We start from the raw sequence: 24,585 nt of genomic DNA on the forward strand, positions 1-24,585 counted from the left end.
TTCATTTGAATTAATGGACCCAAGTGAGTAATGTCAATTGATTTCAATGAGTCTACTCTGAGTATGTCTAACACCAGAGACAACCCTAAGCATTTTATTTGAAGTTGGCTTTAATAATTGTATTCTATATTATATTTTGTTGTTTGTGACTGTTGTGGGGAATGGGTGATATATATATAAAAAGACCCTAATAAATAAACTCCGCATTGACCAAGCTGACTGGGGCAGATGGGTGCTGGAATCCCCCAATATCTGCAGAGCACCAGACTGGAGAAGGCTGGGGGTGCAGTACATGGGCTGACTTTTAACATTATGGGATTTCAATGCCGTCACAATTTGGAGGTTTGTCAGCATTGTGGATTTAGTTGCAGCTGCTGTGACTCAAGAAAGTAGGATTGCAGAATAAATCCCCCAAAAGAAATCTTCTAATCAACCCAGCAATATTGAGATTATTGTCTGAAGGAGGAAAAGTAGGCCTGGGGAAATGGAACCCATGTAAGAACTCTGGGCTTTCTCCAGAATATGAGTTTTTCTCTGAAAATGTCATTACAGTACTAACAGGCTTTAAATAGTGCCAAAAACTGGAAAGCCCCTTCCTAAAGTATTGTTTCCATCTGTGAAGAGGATTTTGGAATAGGAATGGCCACACAGCTTGAAAAGGATGAATGGAGGATAATCTCTATTTTTCTGTGTGTCCAATAGAGACAGAAACCTTATACAGAGCGCAGAAGCTGCAGCATTCAGCTCTTTGTGTTTTGAAACACAAAACCTGCATTTCACAGTCTCTGTATGTAGATAAACCATACAGGGGGTTTTCTCCTGAGATTCTCTCCTCAACAGTCATTAGCAGAGTTGTTTATGATTGGCTGTGAAGGATCAGTCTGTGTTTTGTTCTTATAACTCAGAGGATAATGCAACATAGGAACTAGAGTAAAACTGTAGCAGTACCCTTGGTTCAAGAGTAGAGGTGTTTTTTGTGCTTTTTAAAATTATGCCTTATATAATAAACCAGTGAAGTAGTCTGTGCCCTAGATAGGTGTTTTTCACATTTGAAATCCAGAATTTGTTTTTCAGAGCTTGATTTGTAAGAATCAACCCAAAGCTTGATTCCTAAGAATCCAGGGGCTGCTTGAAAGTTTAGCAAGACAAACTGGTCCCAGGTTGACCCAGCAGCAAATCAGCAACCGGTGCAAATCTCCGAGCACAGGTGTTGTACGTTGACAAGACCTCATTCCTGTCAACAATTGTTCTGCAGCATTCTTCACTAACTGTAGCTTCTGGATCAAGCATGAGGGAAGACCCACATGGAGCGCATTGCAGCAATGCAGTCTTAGAAGTAACCAAGTTAAACCATGAACTATTGTGGCAAGGCTTTTCCAATCCATGAATGCCTGCAGCTGTCAAACCGGATGCAATTGTTGGCATGCAATTCCTGAATGCAGAAGAATCATCAAACTTCAAACCTTCTCCTTTGGGGGAATCTAGGGTAGGCAACAGACCAGTTTCTCAGTCACGGGAACGACTCACCCACAGTTTCATTCTCCATTATTTTTCTGCTCCATTCCTTTCAAATATCTTGGGGTGTTTATCTTGTTGGTCTTCAAGGTGGTGGCACAAAATGTTATTGCTTTACTCAATACAGCTATGAGTCAGGCAGTCTTTGGAAATATCACGGTAAATGAGAGCAGACAAGCTGTGTGTTTCACCTATTGCAAACATGAGTGCTTGGTGTACTGAAAACTAGTCACTGTTGGCATGTAAACTATGCTAAATAATTTCCCTATGTTAGCATCACATCTCTCTGCCTCTTGCCCCCCTCAGTACCTGACTATGAATGCAATCTGTAACTATTTGAACCAGTGAATTAAGCAGTGTATCAGTGCTTTGTAGATTACGGATATTTAATGTAATGTGAAAGATAGCTTTGGTTTCTCTTCTTTTATGCAAACTTGCCCAATTGTTATAGCAGAAGATATTAGAACAGTAGAAACAGTGAGTTTTAGCTTCCTGTGTATATTATTATTATTATTATTATTATTATTATTATGGATGAATGGCAGGCATCTGAGATACTTTGGGCTCAGTAATAGATGTTTAAAATATGTGCAGGCCATTTTTATTTGTTTGATGACATAAATAGTATTAAATTTGGTGCACTCAACCTTAGTGGTTTAGGATCAGAAGTGATCCTGGCATTTCATACCTCTTGGATTCTCTGTTTATAAAATGTTTGTTGGCTTGCAGGAGCTAGCCATGTGGTTGAAAGGGATGACAAGATAGCATTATGAGTTGCTGACCTTTTGTCCTTTTTCGTGTAATCACCAGTAATGATCCCTACATCTGAATATTAAGCTAGGGTTTTCTGGTGCCTGAACATCCCTGTTGAATGAAACCAGCAGCATGCCCTTGTGGAGTTAACATACTGCAGTCAAGGAATTTGTAAAAGAGATCTGCCTGGCCTTTCATGACATTTTAGTTGAACAGACTTGAATCTGCTCCTCTATCTGGCTTTGACATAAATTCATAGTAGTATCCTTAATCACTTCCCTACAAAGCCCTGTTCCAGGATTCAGTCATTCACTAATGCAGCGTTCGAGAAATAGCATGCTGATTCTTCTTACAAGGATTAGTGCATTCTAAACATCCTGGTGAGTTTTTTTGCCCCCTTCCCAATAATACTGTCATTGTGACTGCAGAGGTGAATTTCTGGAAAATAATTCAGTCCAAAAATATATTTTAGTCAACCTATTGCAATAATTACATTTCGTATCTTCCTCCGTGACATTTCACCTTTTCCTCATTCCCAAATTATGCTTTAAATTTTCACTGTGCTTTTTATGTGTATTTTTGCTTTCACCTAAGGAAAACTGCTGGAAACCATAGGTTTCCATATATGGGACTAGGCGGTGGCTGTTTAGCCTAGTACTGACTACACTGACAGGTGTGGCTTCTTGTAAGATCTCACTCAGAGGAGCATTGTTTTCCCAGCCATGGTATATGAGATAATTTTCATACACATTTTGGTAGTACTATTTTTTTCGTCAAGAACTATAGTGCAAGATTAGAAGAAGTGACATCTGAAGGATCCACATATTACTTTATGAAGTGTCAGTCAGCTTAGTTTCACTTTAAAATGCTTATCAAATGAATTCCTCAAATATCCCAAGCAATATCTTATATTTCCAATGGGTAAACGCCATATGCAATTACCCCCCAAAACACCATCCTACCTACAGCTCAAAAATTCTTTGTTTCTTTCTGTTTAACAGTTTAACCCTAAATGTCAAGAATGCAAAAGGGTTGCACCTTGAACTTGACCCTAAATTTTAAAAAATATAATATGTTTACAATTGCAAAGAAATCAAACTAGTTTTCTAGAAATGCTAAGTTGCTGTTTGTAATGCAAAAGCAATGCATGAATTAAATTATGTCACATCCACACCATGTGTTTAAAGCACCTAGCTTCCCCGAAAGACTCTCAGGAACTGTTATTCTCCCCCACAGAGCTACAATTCCAAACACCCTTAAACTACAGCTCCTAGGATATTTTTGGGGGGGGGGGAACCATGTGCTTTAAATGTATGTTATCAATGTGAGCTCATTCTTATTTTTCCCTGGGACACGGTCAAGTAGACTGAAACAAAAAAGCAGTAACAAGGATAATGAAAACAAAGTACCGTATTTTTTTGCTGTATAAGACTCACTTTTTCCCTCCTAAAAAGTAAGGGAAAATGTGTGTGCGTCTTATGGAGCGAATGCAGGCTGCGCAGCTATCCCAGAAGCCAGAACAGCAAGAGGGATTGCTGCTTTCACTGCGCAACGATCCCTCTTGCTGTTCTGGCTTCTGAGATTCAGATTTATTTTTTCTTGTTTTCCTCCTCCAAAAACTAGGTGTGTCTTGTGGTTTGCTGCGTCTGATAGAGCGAAAAATACGGTAACTTAAATCTAGGTCATGAAGTTTAAATAGCCATATAATTGATCAACCAATAATAACATATCATCTGTTAATAAATAAACATTAAACAGTCATTTGATAATTCCCAAGGTCCATCAACAAAAATACCAGAAAATACTTCAGATTAACAGCAAAAACAAGGCATTTCCAAAACTAAATCCTGACATCAGCAACAAGTGATAGCCCACCCTGCTGCTCTCTACAGCAGAAGCAGCCTTTGTAGCTGGAGTCAGTCAAGGTCTCGCCTTTTCAGGCCAGATCACAATAGGCCAGGTGAACAGGTCTTGTGGGACTTGCAATCCGATGACACTTTGAGGGGCAGCCTTTGTAGGCCAGCCAAGCAGGGAGCAGGACTCGCAGTAAAGCACCTTCAAAAGCAGCTTTTGACATCATAAGCAGTCTTTTGTAGCTGGAGTCAGGCCAGCTGAAAATAAGACAGATGAGCAGGTATTCCAGAGCTCTCAATGAATTATTTCTGGCACTTTCAGCAGTAGCTTTTGCCACTGGAGTCAGTCTAGCCCCCGTCCTCTCAGACCAGGTAGAAATGGACCAGTAAGCAAGGAGCAGGCCCTATGAGCTCACAGGAAGATTCATTTTAAAATGTACTGTCCACTTTTCCTCTGGGCTGCCTCATTTTGGGTTCCAGATGAGGGCTCACATAATTGAATGTTGCTCCCGGTAAACAGAAAAGCTTGTATGACAGGGAGCATGCTAGATTAAAGTCCTGTTCACCAGCATCTAATTTTCTAGGTAGGGGTTTTTGATCTTGTTTTTCTTGCCTGGAGAAACATTTGGTCATATGGTATAGCCTACATGTAGGTGTCTCAGTTTTCTTTCTTTGTTTACAAAGTGGGAGCTGTGTCAAGATGTTGCGACATGAAGTGTTCTTTTCAGGAATTCAACCACTCTTTTCCACAACCACCACCTCTTTTCTGATTTTTTAAAAAATATATTATTGTCCCCCAACAGTTAATCAGTACTCATTAGATTGTTGTGAGGGTCCTCCCTCTAGGATTTCTCTTCTAAAGTTTTTTTTGTACTGCTACAAAACTTGGCATTCACACAGCCCTGCTGATCTCTCTGTCACGCATGTGTGCGCAGCAATGTTTTGAAAGTGTATGCAGTTGTGCTCACCATCTAAACATCAGAAATGGAGCACAGTTTTTAGAGAGCTAATATCCAACTTTTTAAGTGTAAAGTAGCTGACAAATAAAAACAGAAATAGGTAAATAGTCATAAACAGTATTTATCTTAAGGGTCAGTATTTATCTTAAGGGTCAATAGGCAAAAGCTTGTGAAACAGTAACTGCATTATTCTAGCCAATAATGGAGGCTGTTCTGCTTTTAATGGGTTTCGAACGTTGGGTTAGAATCCCCTTCCTTTTTCATCAGTGATACAGTGGTACCTTGATTTACGAACTTAATCCGTTCTGGAAGTCCATTCTTAAACCAAAGTGTTCTTAAACCAAGGCATGCTTTCCCATAGCAGCGGGGGACTCAATTTACAAATGGAACACATTCAACAGGAAATGGAGCATGTTCTGCTTCCAAGGCAAAGTTCACAAACCAAAACACCTACTTCCAGGTTTGCAGCATTCTTAATTCAAGTTGTTCATTAACTAATCTGTTCTTAAGCCAAGGTACCACTGTACTAAGAATGGTGTTTGAATTTCCTCTTTTATATTTTGAATTTTTTTTGGGGGGGATAACTGATGAATATTTAAATTAGATTTTGTAATCTTCCGTTTTCCATTTCGTGTTAATGACATTCAGAAGCAATTCAGAGGTTTTTTGGGTTTCTTAAAAGGTTCTGGCAACATCATATATGAGAAAACTGTTGGTTAGCAAACTTACTGGGTGCTGTTGGACTTGATGGTTGCCTCTTGGCTGACCCTATTTTTTAGTGCTAATGTGACATTAAAATTAGATTGGAGATATATTGCCATCCTGAAACAATTTGATGGGACATTAGAGTAATTTCTGAATAAGTAATCAGTACCATGCTATAATCTGGTTACACGGTAGGTCTGTTCTTTTCAAAAGTGGAGAGTATTTTCTCCTTGGTTTAAAATTTAGAAGCAAAGAATCATTCTTGCCAAGGACACGATATAGCAAATATAAAAAGTCATAAACCCACGTTGCCCCCTGGATTCACTGCTACTGGCAGCATACTTTTGAGAAGGGTCTTAGAGAACAGGAATTTTCAAGATCAGTGACAGTGGTCATCCCAAAGTTTTGAAGCAACTGATCGAATATTTTTACATGTAAACAAATCTTCATAACCCTGAGCATTAAATGTAGCACTCATAGGACACTATTGTCTTTTGATATGTGGTTCTAGAAACTGGAGGGAAGGGTTATGAAGTGGTGAACATCTGCTTAAATTCTCCTCATCTCTGATGGAAAGAGGGACATTTGCAAGAATTCTTTCCCCATCCTGTCCCCATTATACCTTTCACACAAATACACCACCAGCATTTTCTGCATTGGGACATCAGAGAAAACTGGGAGGAGGCAACCGTAGGCCACTGCAAGAGGCACAGACTGCAAATTAAGAGACACAAGTCTCTGGAATTGTGGCGTAAGGAAAAATCCTGCAAGCAACCAGCATATAATGCCTCCAAGTCTGTCTTAAAGGCTTCTATTGCCATACAAGATCAAATGAAGCAAATGGCCGCTTGGCTAGGTGATTCACGTTGGAGCCTGAGAGCAAATCACAGTGTATGGGAACTTATAACCTGCAGTCCTAGGTGAGTCACCACATAGACCAGTAGAAAACAGACCTGACACCTTTAGTTTCTAGATCTGGCAACTCATGACAAGAGGATAGCCTATTTCCTCCATCCAATTAAATGGGTGGGCAGGGTGAGCTTGCCCCTAATTTTCTGCTGTAAGTTCATGTTCTTTGTGACTCTCAGTACTTCATTTGGACTGCTGATTTTGTTTTTAATAATGTACCACCATGTTTGTTAGCATGTCTTGGTGGCATGCACATCCTTGTTATTACGAGGTAACTCATTGGCTGATGTTGGTTGCTTGTTTACTGCCACTGTTGGGAAAAGAAAAGCAGATCATTTGGAAAGTGTGATGTGGCATGCAGGTTGCTTATTAAACACTTAAAAATGTGAATACTTAAGGCAAAACTAACACAGAGCAAAGTAGCACTCAAAACATAATGTTTGTCATTGCATGTTTCTTAATGAAACCAGTACCATGCCTGTTAATAGGAGTCAATTGGTGCCTAATAAACAATCCAAATGATTAGGGCATAGTTAATTTAACTACCCATCTAAAAATTCTTCCTACCTAAGATTCATGCAGAATGGTTGTCTAGGAAATTTTCTATTTTGGTTGTAGCCAGAAACATAGAAACAGCTCAAAGTTAGCCTATCACACTGAATTGTTCCTGCTTGGTTGGTAATCAGAATTTCATGAAAGCTCCATTTGAACCAAAGTCCTAAGTTTCCAAGAGCTCAGTGCCTCTTGAAGTGCATAAACTGGAGGAAAATGAAGGTGGATCTCCGCTTGTTCTGGGGATAATGGCTCAGCACAGAACCTTAGTCCTCCTCTCCATTAATGCTCTCTATCCCTCCCTCCCAATCCCCAAATGACTATCAGATGTGATGAGCTGGAGAAAAGAAAGGATTGAGTGTTCCAGTCCTTCCTGTCCCCACTCCTCTTAATGTCCACCCTCATCTTTCCACCTTTAAGCTTGAATGTAAATAACACATTCTGTATTCATTGCATTTCATTGTCCTCCAACGTCACTGTTTCCATTCCTCAAACCCCACACCCATGTCTGCGATACTTCATGCCAGAATGAATTTGTTAAGTCTTTGATATGTCATGAGACTCTTGGTGGTTTTTACTGATGACTAATGGAGCCTGCCCCCTTCATGGATCACTGCCTTGCCATGGCGAAGGGGCTTGAATAACTCAGAGAAGCTATGAACTATGCCGAGCAGGGCACCCAAGATGAACAGGTCATAGTGGAGAGTTTTGATCAAACGTGATCCACCTGGAGGAGGAACCAGCAAGCCACTCCAGTATCCCTGCCAAGAAAACTCCATGGACAAAGACAACAGGTAGTGGAAGACAGAAGTGCCTGGCGTGCTCTGGTCCATGGGGTCACGAAGAGTCGGACACGACTAAAAGACTAAACAACAACAACAACAACAACAATGGAGCCTGCATCTGCATTGCCCTAATTTGGATTCAGTTTTTTCCTAAGTTAAGTGCAGAGGCAGCCAGTATGGTGCCCCACATTGGGCTACAACTCCTGTTGGCCATGTTGACTGGGGCTGCTGGGAGATGTAGTTGATCAACATCAAGAGGGCTCCTCATTGGCTACTCCTTGTCTAGTCTGTGTTGGAATGTTAGAAGACCCATCTTTTGCCTAGGATTTTAAACAGGTGTTTGAGATGTTTACTGTATGTTCATAATTTGAGTTTCTGTGATGCTGAATTTACCTTAACTTGGTGCGGAATTACAGAAGTGTTATACCAAGTTCTGAAAGTCCTGCTTCATAGCTGGATTACTGGCAACCTCAAAAGGTATTATGTACTCTCCATTAGTATTTCAGAGTGGCATGTTAATACACTAATATCCTAATGTAGGAGTGTAGGACAAAGCAGGCCTCTGTCATAGAATTTACAGTCAGAATAATCGTTTTGGGTGCCTTTTTTTAACAAAAGCCAACAGCGTTACAAGTAGAATATTTAAAGGGCATAAGAAACTCCATACAGCTGCCCAACTCTTCCACAAAGCAGGATGGTCCAGTACCAACCTTTTCCAGATCTGTCTAATCCAGTGTGCCAGAAAGAGAAAAGAGACTCATGACAGATCTCGCCAGGTGAATCTTTCATTTTCATCAGCATTGTGGGGAAGATAACATCCACACACCCATTCCTGGTTATACAGTGGTACCTCTGGTTGCGAACAGGGTCCGTTTCAGAGCCCCATTTGCAACATGAGCAGAACGCAACCTGCGACTGAGCATGCGCGGGTTGCGATTCACCGCTTCTGTGCATGTGTGTGACGTCATTTTGAGCGTCTGCACAAGTGGTGAAACCCAGAGGTAACCCTTTCTGGTACTTCTGGGTCGCCTTGGGACGCAACCTGAAAAGATTTAACCTGAAGCAAAGAGGTATGACTGTACAGCATTAAAAGAGCCCAAATATTATTTTACTTGTATTTAATTTAACTAGAACACCAAGTCCAAATATTCTTTGAATTTTACAACGTTAGGTTTTAATCGCTGCCACCCCTCTCCCTGTGGATGTGGGTGTGAATAATCCTTCAATTTCTTGTAATAAAAAAGCCATTGTTTGAGTGACAGGAATGATTATTATCATTATTACTATTATTAAATGTTGTTTGGTTGTAACACCTACAGTATTTATCCTAAAAGTCCCATAATAAGAGAATTGTTTGCTGCAGATGGGTTTGCATCCATATATTTTTTTAAAAAAAGGAAAAACTCCCGATGCACATTTGAATCATCTAGTTCCCTCCAACAATGCAGTGAAAACAACCCATAATATTCCTGATTCATTTACAATACAACTAAAAAATGGTTTTTATCGGGGGTGGGGGAGAGTATCCTAGCAGAAGACCTTTCTATCCTATTTCATAAAATTGATACACTGCTAGATTATAGAAAACCTCAAAGCTGTTTACAAAAAGATAAAACAATAAAATCTAGTGTGCTTTCTGTTAGTCTAACAACTAAAATTGCCAACTTTTATTTTCTCTCCCTCCCACTTATTTCATATTAGGGCGCAGAAGAAATCACCCTTATATTTAGACCAAACACATTTTATTTATTACCCATGTAGAAAATTCAAAACAGATGGGGAAACATAGATATTTGAAGAAGATTTAAAATGGGGAAAATACAGAATTTTGGGGTTTGGGGCAAAATGTACAAATGTAAGACTGGCATTTTGATCCTTTCTTAAAACATCCCCAAGCTCTATTGGATTTGAACATTTTAATTATAAGTACCATATTTTTCGCCCTATAGGACCCACTTTTTCCCCTCCAAAAATGAAGGGGAAATGTGTGTGCGTCCAATGGGGTGAATACAGGCTTTCGCTGAAGCCTGGAGAGCGAGAGGAGTCGGTGCGCACCGACCCCTCTCGCTCTCCAGGCTTCAGGAAGCTCTGCGCAACCCTCAGGAGACTGGCGCGACTTCGCACCGGGCTCCCGAGGGTTGCGCAGAGCTGCCTGCACTCCAGGGCTTCCTGGAGAGCTGCCTGCATTCTGAAGCCTGGGGCGCGCTGAAGAGCGCACCCGGGCTTCGCGCAGCTCTCTGCAAGCCTGGGGAGACCGGCGCGGCTCCCTAGGCTTGCGGATAGCAGGCTGTTCTGGGGGCTGGGGTGGGGGGAAGCTCGGGCTTCCCCCGCGCCAGCCCCGTGCCTGGGGGAAAATAATTTTTTTTCTTTATTACCCCCCCCCAAAAAAAACCTAGGTGTGTCCTATGGGGTGGTGCGTCCTATGGGGCGCATTTGTGATTATTTATTTTGCTAACAAAGTCAACATTATTTCAAATTCTGCAATAGCAATTCACAAGAACACTAGCATATCAATACTTGTGGCTTCCAGTGTCAAGGTTATGAACATTAAAAGAATGTCATTTGGACGAATATAGTTGAAATGAAGAGGGAAGCTTGGACTTTTGCTATAAACATAGCTTTTTGTGAGTGGGGTAGGAGGAAGCCATACAAACTATGAACAGAATAGTTCCCAAACCAGAGCTTCAGCTGCTGCCATTTTTTAGACTTATTTTCATAAACTCTCTACGGTCATGGGCTGTATGCCCCTAAATACCAGTCTGGGACAGGAGATGGATATTGCACTCATGTCCTACTTGAGGGAAAGGATTACGTTCTTAATCTTGTTTTGGGTTCTGAGGAGCTCTTGAGAAATTGCAGTCTTTGGGCTAAACTGATGTGATATTGATTGCGTGAATGCAATAGCGTGCCTGTTTGTTTGTTTTTGCAGTGGTTTTCAACAGCACAGAGACTTCACCTGAATATCTTCCTTTCATGTTAGACAAGGGGGAGGTTGTGTGAGGAAGGACCTCTAGAGGTGTGGAAGTCCTGTGTGAACACATTTTTGCCAGTGAATATAGGGGGAATGGCACAGTCAGTCTTTTTGTCAAGTGGGTACCACTCGTGGTGATGGGTAAACAAGAACTTTGCTAACCATCTGTAATGTGGAAACAGTAGTGACCCATATCACAGGATAATCTTAGGGATAAGCCCATGAGAATGATAAATACAGCTGAAACATACTAGATACACAATACGGAATGAAACTTAGAGTGGTGAATGGCACTATTTAGCGGGAAGAAACCCCGATTAAAATACTTGTTATTACATATTTTTACATGGCTGTTTATTTGTATACATTTTAGAATTTTATATATGGATGTTTTATGATCACCAAACCTTTATTAGGCATTACAAATATAGGCTAAGTAGTAAAGGTGGACTGAAACTTCAATCAAAAAACTGATAATGCCAAAATTGACCATTGGAACCCTAAGGATCCAGCACAAATGAATCTGCGAGATTTTGGCACTCAAAGTTAGTTTGTTATAGTAAAAGAATGCTATTTGCAAATGTATACTGTCTGGTTCAGAATTTCCACAAGGTGCAGAGTAACAGTGTTACCTAATCAGGAGGTATCTTTTCCTTATGATGCAAGTTGCTAGGCAATGGAGAAGAAGAAAAAATAACCAGGCTGTTCTGTGTTGGTGCTTCATAATAATAAGTCACTTAGCAGTGCAGGCATATTTAAGGGAGCCCAAGCCTTCTAAGAACACACATTTTATCTTACACTGTAAACTCACATTCTCATTCACTTTTTGCTATCATTGCTTGTTGAAGCAATAGGGAACAATCTTGTAAAGGTAGCTTTTAATTCCGATCTTATCCTTCACCCTTCTCCCCTCAAAGTGACCCTAATACCATGAAACAAAGACTGCCTGTGGTTGCAGAAGAATATAAAGCAGACTATACCAGACAATAGCAGCAAAACATCTGCCAAGTACAGTGGTACCTCGGGTTAAGTACTTAATTCGTTCCGGAGGTCCGTTCTTAACCTGAAACTGTTCTTAACCTGAAGCACCACTTTAGCTAATGGGGCCTCCCACTGCCACTGTGCCGCCGGAGCACAATTTCTGTTCTCATCCTGAAGGAAAGTTCTTAACCTGAGGTAATATTTCTGGGTTAGCGGAGTCTGTAACCTAAAGCGTATGTAACTCGAGGTACCACTGTATATGCAAACTAACTACATAGGGAGGGCAGCAATATGGTCATATATTTCAACCTACAAAAAACACTTCCACAAGAACTGAGCTTTAGGTAGCTGTACAATCATTTGAACCTGCTTGCCCAGGGTAGGCAAATCTAACACTGGATCTCCTGGGACGCTGGCATTGCCAGCTAGGATACCAGGATTTCATCCAGGTCACCCATATGGGAAACCAATTCGAATATGCCCACAGGTAGGGATGAAAGGATCTGTCAATTCCATTTCTTTACGTTCCTCATTTTTCCCAGTCTTAAATTTGGTTCTCCACATTTACGAATTTTCATTTTAATCTTAATCATGAAAATTATTCAGCATTTTAGTGAAATTTTCTCCTAATGAATATATTTTTGTGTGCACACATTGATGTACACATTTTGCAAGCAGTTTCTCCTAAGGCATGTTCTTGGTTATTTTTAGCCAAATATTCGTTTTTTACGCACACATTCACCTAATACGTGCATTTTTAAAAAATGAGAAACAGCATCGCAAAATTCAGATTAATGGGAATTTTAAAGTATGGCTGTTTCTGTTCTCATATTGGATCAGAAAGTGCAAATCTGATAAATTCAGCTTCCTATGTGAACTGAATTGAATTTCTCTCCATCCCTACCCACAGATTACATTCTTCTCAGGAGCATATGAACAAGCCTTCGTATGTTTGGCATCTTGACTATTCCTGTTCAATCAAGTGCATATCTGTGTCTATTTAGGGCCATCCCCTGAAAAAAAAAGGTATAACAAGATCTCAGGAAAGAGCAATGTGTTGCATCAAATACTGTGGTAGTACACACTATTGTTTGTTTACAAAATATTTATCCTAGTAACCTGTTTTACTTCTTTTCAAGATGTCGTTTTGATTCATCCATGCACCAGTGGCCGGAAGAAAAAAACGCACATTGACCCAGTCAGATGTTTGGCACCAGGCTTTTAGCTTTGAGACAATGTGCGCTCAGCTCTGCATTCGAGAAAACCCATAGAGTTTGAAAGAGAAATACAAAATGACATGGTGTGTAATGCTAGGCCTTGCAAAGAGATGGGCAGTCAAACTGGAGAGCAATGTAAATTGGCAGATATCAAGTTTAGAAACTATTTTGATTTATAAAAATTAGCGCCATACCCTAAAACTGGTTCAGGAAAGCTATGGGATAGCTCACTCATGTAAGGAAACGATAGCTACACAGACTCCTGTCTCCCTCCCACCCTGAACAACACTGAAATGTTTTCTGGTGACCACCATGCCACTGTGAGACGTTGGGTGATTGGAAGAGATTAATATTCTTTCTCTTTCTCTTAACAGCGACTGGCGCAAAGCTAACTACATGTATAAAGTGTGGCAAGGAGCACTGGGAGACGGCTAAAACACAGTCATGTCTTCGGTTTGGCGCACCATTTCAGCTCTTCACGTGAACTACAAGAAACTGATATGCCTCTTGGTCGTTGCCGTAAGCGTATGCCACAGTGCCTCTGCGATGTGTCCTGCCGCTTGCATTTGTGCCAGCGACATTGTGAGCTGCACCGGCAAGAACCTCTCGAGAGTGCCCGCAACGCTCTTCAAGCACACGAAAAGATTGGATCTCAGCCACAACCGAATTGGGATTTTGGATCACGACTGGATGCCAGTGTTGCTTGATAAACTGGCCACCCTCATCGTCAGCCACAACGGCATCACGAGTATCTCCACAGGAAGCTTTTCTGCGACTCCAAATATCAAGTACCTCGACTTGTCGTCCAACAGCTTGAGGTCGCTTGGCAGTCCTGTCTTCCAGGAACTGAGAGTTCTGGAGATTTTGTTGCTGTATAACAATCACATTGCCCATGTCGATTCTGCTGCTTTTGGAGGGATACACAAATTGCAGAAGCTCTATTTGAGTTACAATTCTCTCTCCCAGTTCCCGATCGACTTGTACATTGGGAAACGCAAACTCTCCGAACTTGTGCTATTAGACATTTCTTACAACCAAATCCAGTCGATACCCATTCACTACATGAGCTTAGTGCCGGCTAGACATCTTAGTGGGATCTATCTTCATGGGAACCCATTTTACTGTGACTGCACACTTTACTCCATGCTAAACTTCTGGTATCTTAGACACTTCAGCTCGGTGGAGGATTTCAAGGCTGAGTACACATGTGTGTTGCGGTCAGGTTCCAATATGAATAAACTGCCCTTATTGCACGACAACTACTTGAATTGCTCGGAAAGCACCATCAATGGCTCTTTCCACGCGTTTGGCTTTATTCAGGAAGCTCAACTTGGGGAGAGGCTGATCGTACCTTGCGACACTAAAATCAGCGATGCAGGCACCCACTTTGTTTGGATCAGCCCCGACAATCAGTTTTTGGAGCCCAGCAAATATATTGAACACTTCAGAGTATTTCTCAATGGGAGTCTGGAAATCGACGAGGTCCAGTATGAGGATGCTGGACTTTATTCCTGCATTGCAATAAACAGGAAAAGACTGTTGAATGAGACCATCGAGGTGAGGATCAATGTGAGCAATTTCACCGTGGACCGGTCTCACTCCCACGAAACCTTCAACACGGCTTTCACCACCCTCGCCGCTTGTGTAGCCAGCATTATCTTGGTCCTCCTTTACCTCTACCTGACGCCGTGCCCTTGTCGGTGCAGGTCCAAGAGAAGAAAAAGGCAGCCAAGCCAAAGTAACCCACATGCCTCCATATTGACCTCGAATCCTCCCCTGGACCTTCCAGCTGATGAGAAAAAAGCCAGCAGCGGCAAGAGGGTAGTGTTCCTTGAGCCCGTGAAGGAGCCAAAGCCAGGACAGAATGGGAAAGTAAGGATGTTTCCTGGTGAGAACATCATTGCGGAAAGTATCCTAAAAACTCCCCGAACGAAATCGGAATCCGATTCCATGAACTCGGTGTTTTCGGACACGCCTTTCATGCCGTCCTCTTAGCTTCCTGCCTGCATTCGCATTGTATGGCTAACTCTTTCAACAGCTAGCTGTCCTGCCCCTGGCCTATCTTAAAAGAACAGGGGAAACTCTTTCAAACCAAAAGAAATTGTGAGGTCGTTCTGATAGGTGGTGGTTACATGCCCATCATTCTGTAAACCGGGACCAGTGCTGGGGAGGAAGACTTTGCTAGATGGCTTTTGCAGCTCTCTGCTTTGAAGAGGCCATCATGGCAGATGCCACTGCTGTTTCAATTTCTGTGCTTACAGGCATGTGAGTGCCGTTCAATGAGTGGCGTTTGTGCACCGCTCCCATTCACTTCAGTGAAGCTTGTATTGGAGAGCTTCCCAGCAGATTAGATCCTTGGCCACGTACCTGTATAGAATTTGTGTAACTGTAATTATCAGGGATCAGAACCACAATCAATATGGCTCCTAGAGCTTAGATTGATAGGGAAAGAGAGAAATAGCCATTTACTAAACTTCTGGTTTCTGCCTTTAGGCACTAAGCACATAACAGAAACAGAGGAAGTGATACAACAGAAATATTTTAAAATGGGCTTTTGTGTAAATTATGACCTAAGCTTTGTGATTTTTTGGGGGGGAAGGGAGCTGTCATCTCCTTCTGAATACTAGAGATTCAATAGCCAGTAACCGAATGTATGATTATGTGGTATAAATAAACTTTCACTATATGAAAACTTTGACAGAAAACACTTGTCCAAAGTTACGATCTATAAACCACTTGAGCCTTTAATGCTTTTCTCTCAAAAGGGACAGTGCTTTGGTCCTATTAAGAAATTGGAGCCAGGGTGATGTTCAACAGGTAAAGTTTCCCCACCAGTGCACAGAAATGGGAGAAGCTGCACCTTTGGAATATCTGGGTTCCTCACCATTCTTAAAGAGACAGGAGCTATGTTGCTTCTGGAATGTGGCCACTTCAGCCTACCTGCTTATTCTGAAACTTGCATATGTGGTGTGTGGCTTGAGGACAGAATATCTTAAGAGAGGAAAGCAGAGTATTCGTTTGGAAGTAAAGGAACCAGGGTTTGTGCAATTAGATGTTTTGTATATGAGCTACTGCACTTTGAACACTTTTGCTGACTTGATGAGAGCCATAATGGAAACCACCAATTCCAAATTGAATCCAGCAGGCGCAGCCAGGCCTTCTCATTATCAGCGATGAAATGGCTGGCGTGTCCGGACATTGCCTTCTACAGCTGACGGGGGAACCTGGTTGCATCCAATTTCCCGGATTGCAGCCTTACTTAGAAGAATCGGAGTAATTCGGCAGGTTTTTCAGAACATATTAATGTACTAATTTACAGGCATATAAATTGCAATGTATCAATTTACAGGCATATAAATGACGATGTAATGAAATTTGCATTTCGTGGTTTGATATAGAAAGCGTTAATTAAGTACTTATTTCTAGGCTTATCAGTTTCGAGAATTTTCCATTCCTAGCAGAAGAACTAGAATTTTGTAGGATTAGGCCTTTATAGTGATTTCCATCTGCTTTAGTATGGTTTTTGTTATAAAATAGACTACCAAAAAAAAAAAGAAAAGCCGTGTTGTTTCTAGAAAACAAAAGACCCCAATATTTTAGCGTTGTTTGTACTATTTGCACTCTGATCAAGTAGGTATACTTTGCTGCAAGAGCACATGGAATAGCTTGTTCAGCCAAGGCTTCAGTAGCATTGTGTCCTTGGGAACTGGGAGAAGCCGACCTTTGTGTTTTGCTTGCCAGTTGCAGTCATCTTATGAAGGTTGCTGTCAAATATTTCTCATGTATGGTTCTGTGTGGCGTTTGAAATGCCTTTGGGATGACCCTTGAATGAGTTTTCCCCAGTCCTCCCCCACTTCTCCATCCTCAACTGAGCCAAAGAGAAGCTTTATATCACACCCCTTAAGTTGTGTTTGATGTCTGATGTCTGGCTGGCAAAGTTTCACTAACCCTGTGATGCTCTGTGCATAAAGTACTGTCCTGGCAGAGTTCGAGCCTTGGAAGGACACACATACCAGTTCATAAGATCAAGCATAGGGCTGGATGATATCCGGTTTTCAACTTTGTGATATATCACCAACTACACATCGTGATATGCCAATATATCACAGTGTCTGAAATAACGACGGAGCTATGTAGAGGCATTGGCTGGCTTCACAGTTTTTCCCCACACTGTGATTTTTGCATAGCACTCATGATTCACAATATATTGCTAGGTCAAAAATTATGAAACCGATATCACGATATGGACTTCAGACCTCTTTTGGATGATATATTGATATATCGCCTAGTCCTAAGCAAGGGCATCCGGCCTATACCCAAGCAATATCAACTCTCTGTACTCAACTTACACAATTCCTGATTTCCTTGCTTCAGTTCTCCCTCTCTTGTACATGGGGCCAAGAGTGGTTCACCTCCCACAGGGAATATAACTACTTGTGCAACATGGGAGCTTATAAATCTAAAGTAAATACATATAATTCTAAATGTTCCCTTTCCTCAACATTCCCCATGACCTTCACCTAATTCTTTGATTCAGCATCCAAGTATCTTGAAATAACCTTTTTGACTAGCTGCAGTCTCTTCTTTGGTGAATAATCAAGGGATTATACTGATGCCGAAGGAAACTTTTACTGTCTTGGCCATAGAGATCTAAATAACATTTGTGAATCAGGCTAGATCTAAAAAGTTTGTAGTTCAATGCAGTGGACACCAAAATAGGGTGATCAGTTTTGCAAGCTGGAGACCAACTTTGGTCCTCCAAAAGTTGCTGAAATAAAACTCCCCTCAGCTCCTGCAAACATGCTCTCGATTCCCAAGTGCTCAAGGCGTGGCTTACCATTTCAAATTGAAACAATTTAGATAGCAAAGGACAGGATGATACTGGGGGTAGCAGAATTTGCCCACACACTCCCCCATCTTCGTTTCAAGGAAGGCATGAAATGGATTTCAAGACGTCTTGAATGACGTCTTGAAAGCCTGTGAGCTTGAGCAAAATTCATGCGCTATGTTGAATCCATGAATCCTGCATTCAAAGTGTTGGTCATTATTTGCCACCCGCAACCCTGCATCAGGCTATGAAGTCACGGCCTAGTGTATTATGACAAATATAGATACGGTACTTGCCCAGTCTGACCCCCCTCAATATTCTGTACTACAACTCCTGTCATTCCTGAACATGACTTTTGGCTTGGTCTGATGGGAGTTGTAATCCAGCATTAGATTGGAGAAGGCCAGAGGAAGAGCTTCAATTTGAGAATGGAAGTTGGGTGTTGAATTTCTAAGCATAAAAATAATTGGTTGTTTTCAATGTAAGCATTGCCCAGGCAGGCACATTATGTGACCCATGGGAGCAGCAAAACAACCAGACTATACAACAGTGATGGGATAAAAGCAGACCAAATCTCTATTGACAGCAGCAGGCAGGGCAAGGGTTGGCATGGCTTTGGGTCCCAGGATCAGTTCATCATTTCTCAAGCCCTATGTTGATGGAATAGATCTGCTGGGTTTGGATCGCTACAAACTGCTATGGGAGCTCCCTATATTATGTTGATCCTGACCAGTGCCGTTTCCACCCTCATACAAACAACGTTCTTCTGCCTAACAAAGGAAAGTCACAATTTCACTGAGGGAAAGGCGAAAAAATGCCCAGCCAAGTGCCAAACAGGTTGAGAGAGAAAAATTCATTTCCAGCCCTGTCAACCCATGACCCAAAATTGCTCAGTGAAGGCTCTAACCCGATGGTGGGAAGGCAGGAAGCTCTCAAAGCAAAATGACTGTAAGCTCCAGAGTAAGCAGCCTTATATAGGCTTTCCCCTCCCCTCTTCAGCAAGGGCTCAAGGGACAGCTTTTCCCCATGAGCTTATCGCACAGAGAAGATACTGGGCAAAACCTTATTTGTGGCACCAGGCAACCTCCTCTTTTATTTTCCCACCCTTTTAAAACCTTGGAAGTTGCACAGATTCATTCTGGTGTTTTGTGTGTTGTTTTCGTTTCACCGTGTGAGTTGATAGTTATTCATCACATTCCTATGCATATCTCTGCCAACACAATCCCATTGCTTTCAGTGGAGCTAACTCCTGGGTAAATGTGTATAAAATTGCAGCCTTTTAATATCTTAATTGTCTAAAGCACCTTAGAAGCAGTTCTGGTAAAGGGCAGTATAAAAATACTCTAAACAAAGAAATAAGCCCTCAAGTTGTGACATTTTGCATAAGTGTGACAGAAGAGCGTCAAGGAAAATGTTCCAGCCGGCTCACTGGATAATGAAGAATTTGCTGCTGACCTTCGGAAGAGCATGACCTAGCCTTATAAGAAAGTGTTGCTTAAGGAATCTATTTTTTATTGACGGAGAGAGAAAGAAAAGTTGCAGGATTTGCTGCTGTGTGCCATCTGTGCATGGACAAATTGGACTGTGCAAGGAGGAAATGAGTTATTGTAAAGAAGGAACATTTTGTATTTTCGTCATGGAAAAATGGTGGAAACAGCAGTGTTTGAGCTTTTAGCATTTGGTCTTTAACTGATAGGTTGGGATATTTTAGTTAGAAAAGCCATTACTTCCTAGAGGTAGGGCACAGCCGATTATACCCTTTAGAATTCCTATTCATTGCTGTGTGACTTGTGCAGGATAAAATCCTTCGCTTTAAGTCACCAAATGATTACAAAATGCAAAGTAGCATGCATAAAATAACCACTGGCTCTTAAAGTTGTTGTCCAGTTATGAGAACTGGAAATGAACCTCAAAATCAGCCCCTTGTAATAAATATGCTATGCTGAGCACATTCAGTTCCCAATATTTGGGGCAGTAGTTCTGGTTATCAAAATGTGCAAAGTGAATTGTTACTTCAGTAGCATAGCTTTGTATATCATAGAAGAGACTGATGCTCAATCTGCAGTGAGGGATAATTGTAAGAATAATCAAAGACTTGTCGGATCAGATAAATATGAATGTTGAACTTGTTTTTAGCTTATGACTTGTACTGATAACTTTAGTGTACATTTTATATTTTATGCAAGTTTCACAGAGGTCTTTAGAGTTAAGCAGTATGCAAATTCTGCTAAATAAATGTCTACAACTATACATATTCTGAGCGCAGGCACAATGGTACAGCTGTTCTGGAAACACACATTCTTCCCAAAATTTCAGAGAGATTTTTTTCCACCAGTTTGTAACAGAACCAAATTGTACACAGCTGTGATTGGGTGAGCAGTTGTGAGGTGACAATCCCTTCTCACCAGGTTTGCAGCATTGATTTTCCTGTTTTAAAAGAATGAGGGAACTAAATAATATTTCACTGATTGAATGTACGTGTAGCGCTTTTGAAAGCGAAGCTGGAGAGCTCTTCTGAAGCGTACAAGATTGACAACACAGTCAGTATTGAGTTGTCAGCAAGGACACTTGACAAATAAATTGCGAAGGTGCAGAGAAGCCAGGCTCAGCACAAATAAGAACAAAAAACCCACCCCATGCTCATTTCTGTTTCAGTGTATGCTTATACACAGTCCATGTCAGCTTGCTATTTTTTAAAAGAGCTAATTAGTATTGTTAAGTATTTGGTTTCGCTCTTTCTTTTAGCCATTGCTTTGAAGTGTACTGCTATTCAGGTATTTCCTAACAATTTAAAAGCTGTAAATTTTACATTAGGGGTGGACTGGTTCTGCAACTTGTCCATGTGTCATGCCCTCCTCCATCAGCCAGCCCTTGTGTCCGACCTGGACCCTGCAATCATCTTCTGTAGTCCTTCTTTGTGTGCTTCCTCCACTGACGGTCTGGAGGGTGGCAACACAAGAGCAGGCCTTTTCTGCAGTGGCTCCCTGTTTGTGGAATGCTCTCCCCAGGGAGGCTTGCCTGGTTCCTTCATTACATACCTTTAGGCGCCAGGCAAAAATGTTTCTCTGTAACCAGGCCTTTGACTGATAAACACTCTATGGCCTTTTAAATGTGTTTGTAGGAGTGGGGGCTATTGGTTGGCTTTTGTTTTATTATATATTATTTATTCTTATTTTGTAATTTTATGCTGTGGACTGCCCTGTGGTCTTCAGATGATATACAAATTTAATAAATCTCAGACAGCCTAGAAAATGAATGGTTGCAGCTTTGAAGTATCCCGGTATTTTTAAATGATATCTTAGTGGGAACTGTCTTACTTGGCTCTTCTATGTTTTCAGTCTGCCTCTTACCATTGTTAGGGGTTGTATCCAATTAAGTAATACTCAGAGAAGACCCATTGAAATCAATGGGCTTGAGTTAGTCAATAGACTATTTCAGTGGGTCAGTTCTAACTATGAATGTGTCAGATAACCCCCCATGTTTATTTGCTGGTTTTATATTTTATTATTTATGCAGCATGTGAATCATTTGATTGAACTGCTGAACATCACCCTGGAATGTTTTGAATGAGAGTGATAAAGAATTTTTTAAAAATGCTAAAGCACCATTAATAAAATACAAACTCTCGGTGTATCTCACCTATCTCCTAACTGTAAAGCAAATGCAACTCATCCCATGAAAGAGCACATTTATGTAACCCACCAACAGTAAACTAAGTTAGCTAAATAGGACCAAAACACAACCTTCATAGAAATGAGTGCTGGCATCTAAATTGATAGAGAGGATTTAGGCAACACAGCTGATAAATCTCTGAGCTGAACATGGAGACCAGCTTAACTTACCTTCTTGGACTTAAGTAAATCTACTTGATGTATCATCATGACTAAAGCTGTTCTATGTCAGTAGATCAGAGTTTTCTCTTTGATGTAGTAGCTGCCTGTAGGTATTTTATTATGGTCCTGAAGCATCTGTTTGACATACTTTCTGAGGACTAAAAGTTTCCATGGATGTATTTTTATTTATTTGTGTCCTACTAATGCAAAATCATGATACATGTTGTCAAAGTGTTACATTATCCTAAAACATGGAGGTCAGGTATTCAGAAGACTGCTCTGTAATTCCTCTGAGATGAAGACATCTATTTGTGCAAATAAAAAATAAAGAAAAGATCTGTTTGTTGCACACAACAAGAGGAGAACATTGGTATATCCATGCTGGAAATGTGCAGCTGTACATACGTCCAGGAATGATACCATTTGGCATGGGACCCATATAGTGCTGAAATAAAAATTATTGAGTCTCAAACTAAGATGAAAGCCATAAATTCTGACTTTGGAATTTCAACCCCCCTGTTGTATTTACTGAGTAGTTACAGCATGCATACACAACGTTTTCTTTATGTACCATTTTCTTTATAATGGGTGGTTTTCAACTAAGTCATATTGAAATTAAGGGACCTAAGTTAGTTATGTTCATTAATTTCAATGGGTCGACTCTGAATAACACTTAGTGGAATGCCACCCTATGTCACATGATCTAGACTCAAATCCTAGCCTTGAAGTGCTGGCATTAATTTGAGCCAGAGATTGCTAGGAGTTCAGTCCAATATCCAAAACACCAGAATATTTTTTGTGTATAATTGTGATAAATTATTCCTGAATTTACCCTTGGATTAGTGGAGAGCTTCAATAAAGAAAGCAGAATATTTATTTCCCATTCTAATGTTTTTTCAGCTTCTTACCCTCTTTTAAAAAGATCAAACGGCTATATGAAGAAACAGCAGATGCGTTGATATTGTCTTCACAAGTTCCTTGTGTTTATATTCTCACTTTGTGTTGCATACGCTCTTTTTTTCTGTACAAACCTTTTTTTTTGTATTTCTTTGTAGAATGATTTAAATTGACTGGAAATAAATATTTTCCCATTAAATCTAATGGATGTCATGACCTTTGCTGAGTGTTAACAGTCTCTCTAAATGAATGTCAACCTCTTCTATCAAGCACACACAATGGGAGTTTCTTTGGAATATGAATAAATGTGCGTTTTCAGCCTCCAGAACAGCAGGTGGCAACATAATGCAGAAGTGTATTAAAACACAGGGTGGGGAAGTTAGTCACTCCTCTTGCTTCAAGTAAATTTATTGGGCCTTTGTCAGCTGTGTATGATGAAGCCATTTGTGGTCGTCTTCATCCCAAAGGTTGTGAAAAGCATCCTTCCCTTGATGCGTGTTCAGGCCCATCTTTTAATAAAGCAATTCCATATTTCAGATATCCCGGTTTATTCCAGTTTCCTTCTCTGAGTATCAGCAGTGAAAGATAAAAGCTCCTACAATTTCCATAATGAATGGCTAAATTTAGAACACGTTTATGAAAATGTCACGAGGGCTAATTGCTGTAATTTTGATATTATCCTTTGAAAAGCGAAAGCCTCAAAATAAGCCCTTTTGGGATCACAATGAGAGATTTTTTAAAACAGGTACAGGAGTAGCCAAGACAATGGCCTTCTGATGTTGTTATGCTACAACTTCCATCAGGCCCTGCCAGCAAGACCAATGGTCAGAGATGATGAGATTTGCAGTCTGGAGGGCACCACATTGCCTACCAGTGTGGTGTAGTGGTAAAGATCGGTAGTCTCGTAATCTGGTGAACTGGGTTCGCGTCTCCACTCCTCCACATGCAGCTGCTGGGTGACCTTGGGCTAGTCACACTTCTGTGAAGTCTCTCGGCCTCACTCACCTCACAGAGTGTTTGTCGTGGGGGAGGAAGGGAAAGGAGAATGTTAGCTGCTTTGAGACTCCTTAGGGTAGTGATAAAGCGAGATATCAAATCCAAACTCCTCTTCTACCTCTGATTTTAAAGAAAGCCAACATAGTTTTGCTTTCTGTGAAGATTAAGAAGGGCTGCCCTCATACACACTTGTCCTCTTGTACACTCAGGCGTACACACAGATCTTTTGGAAGCAGAGGACTTGAGTAGGAGGAATCATCCTGGCTCCCACCACCAAAACACAAACAGAGACACTTGTAAGTAAGAAAGATCTTTCTTCAGACAGGTGAAGGCAAAGGCTCAGCAGCAGAGGCTCAGGAGTCATCATTTGGAAGCGATGAGTTTCGATGCATGCTCACTATCAGAACTTGCTTGTTTTTTGGGAATGTCGAGGTTGCAAATGTGCTCCCATTAGGGTAGGTGAATCTGCTTCTATCTACAAAGGCAGCGCCTGCTTTTTGACAACTAGATGCACCCTCAAGCTCCTGTTTTCAGTCACTGCCACCTCCTGTTCTGGCTCTCCAATCTTCACAGAGGCTCTCTGCAGGAACATCATGGAAGAGAGCAGACTTCTCTCACTTCTGAAGCAGCTGAAGTCGTCAGAAAGGAGCGATTTCCCCGGCCTTGATACCAGGTCCCCATCACTCAGCCCTCATCCCCATTTCTTCTTCCTTCTCTGCTTCCTATCTCAGAGCCTGCCAATCCAAGCCCAATCCTGATAGTGCTGTGAGGAGCCCACCCATGTTCAACAGAATGGACACACAGGTCTGTGCTCTCCATTTTAATGAATGT

At 41.2% G+C, this 24,585-nt stretch overlaps 1 protein-coding gene across 2 annotated transcripts in view; it reads left to right on the forward strand.

Moving 5' to 3' along the window:
* The window catches only part of AMIGO2 (adhesion molecule with Ig like domain 2), a 34,917-nt gene extending 11,955 nt beyond the window's left edge, over window positions 1-22,962 (forward strand). Inside the window, exons 2-3 of one of the 2 annotated variants that reach the window (XR_014555360.1) lie at window positions 13,575-15,303; window positions 15,414-22,962. Coding sequence is in view for 1 of the 2 variants with exons in the window: in XM_083699326.1 (XP_083555452.1) it covers window positions 13,645-15,195 (1,551 nt within the window). In the remaining variant the exon portion in view is untranslated. Of the gene's footprint in view, window positions 1-13,574 lie in introns of both variants that reach the window. The other variant, XM_083699326.1, reaches the window with a different exon arrangement.
* Window positions 22,963-24,585: the final 1,623 nt, after the last annotated feature.

This window comes from Podarcis gaigeae (assembly GCF_964106915.1).
Source record: "Podarcis gaigeae genome assembly, chromosome: 10".
Taxonomy (NCBI): Eukaryota; Metazoa; Chordata; class Lepidosauria; order Squamata; family Lacertidae; genus Podarcis; species Podarcis gaigeae.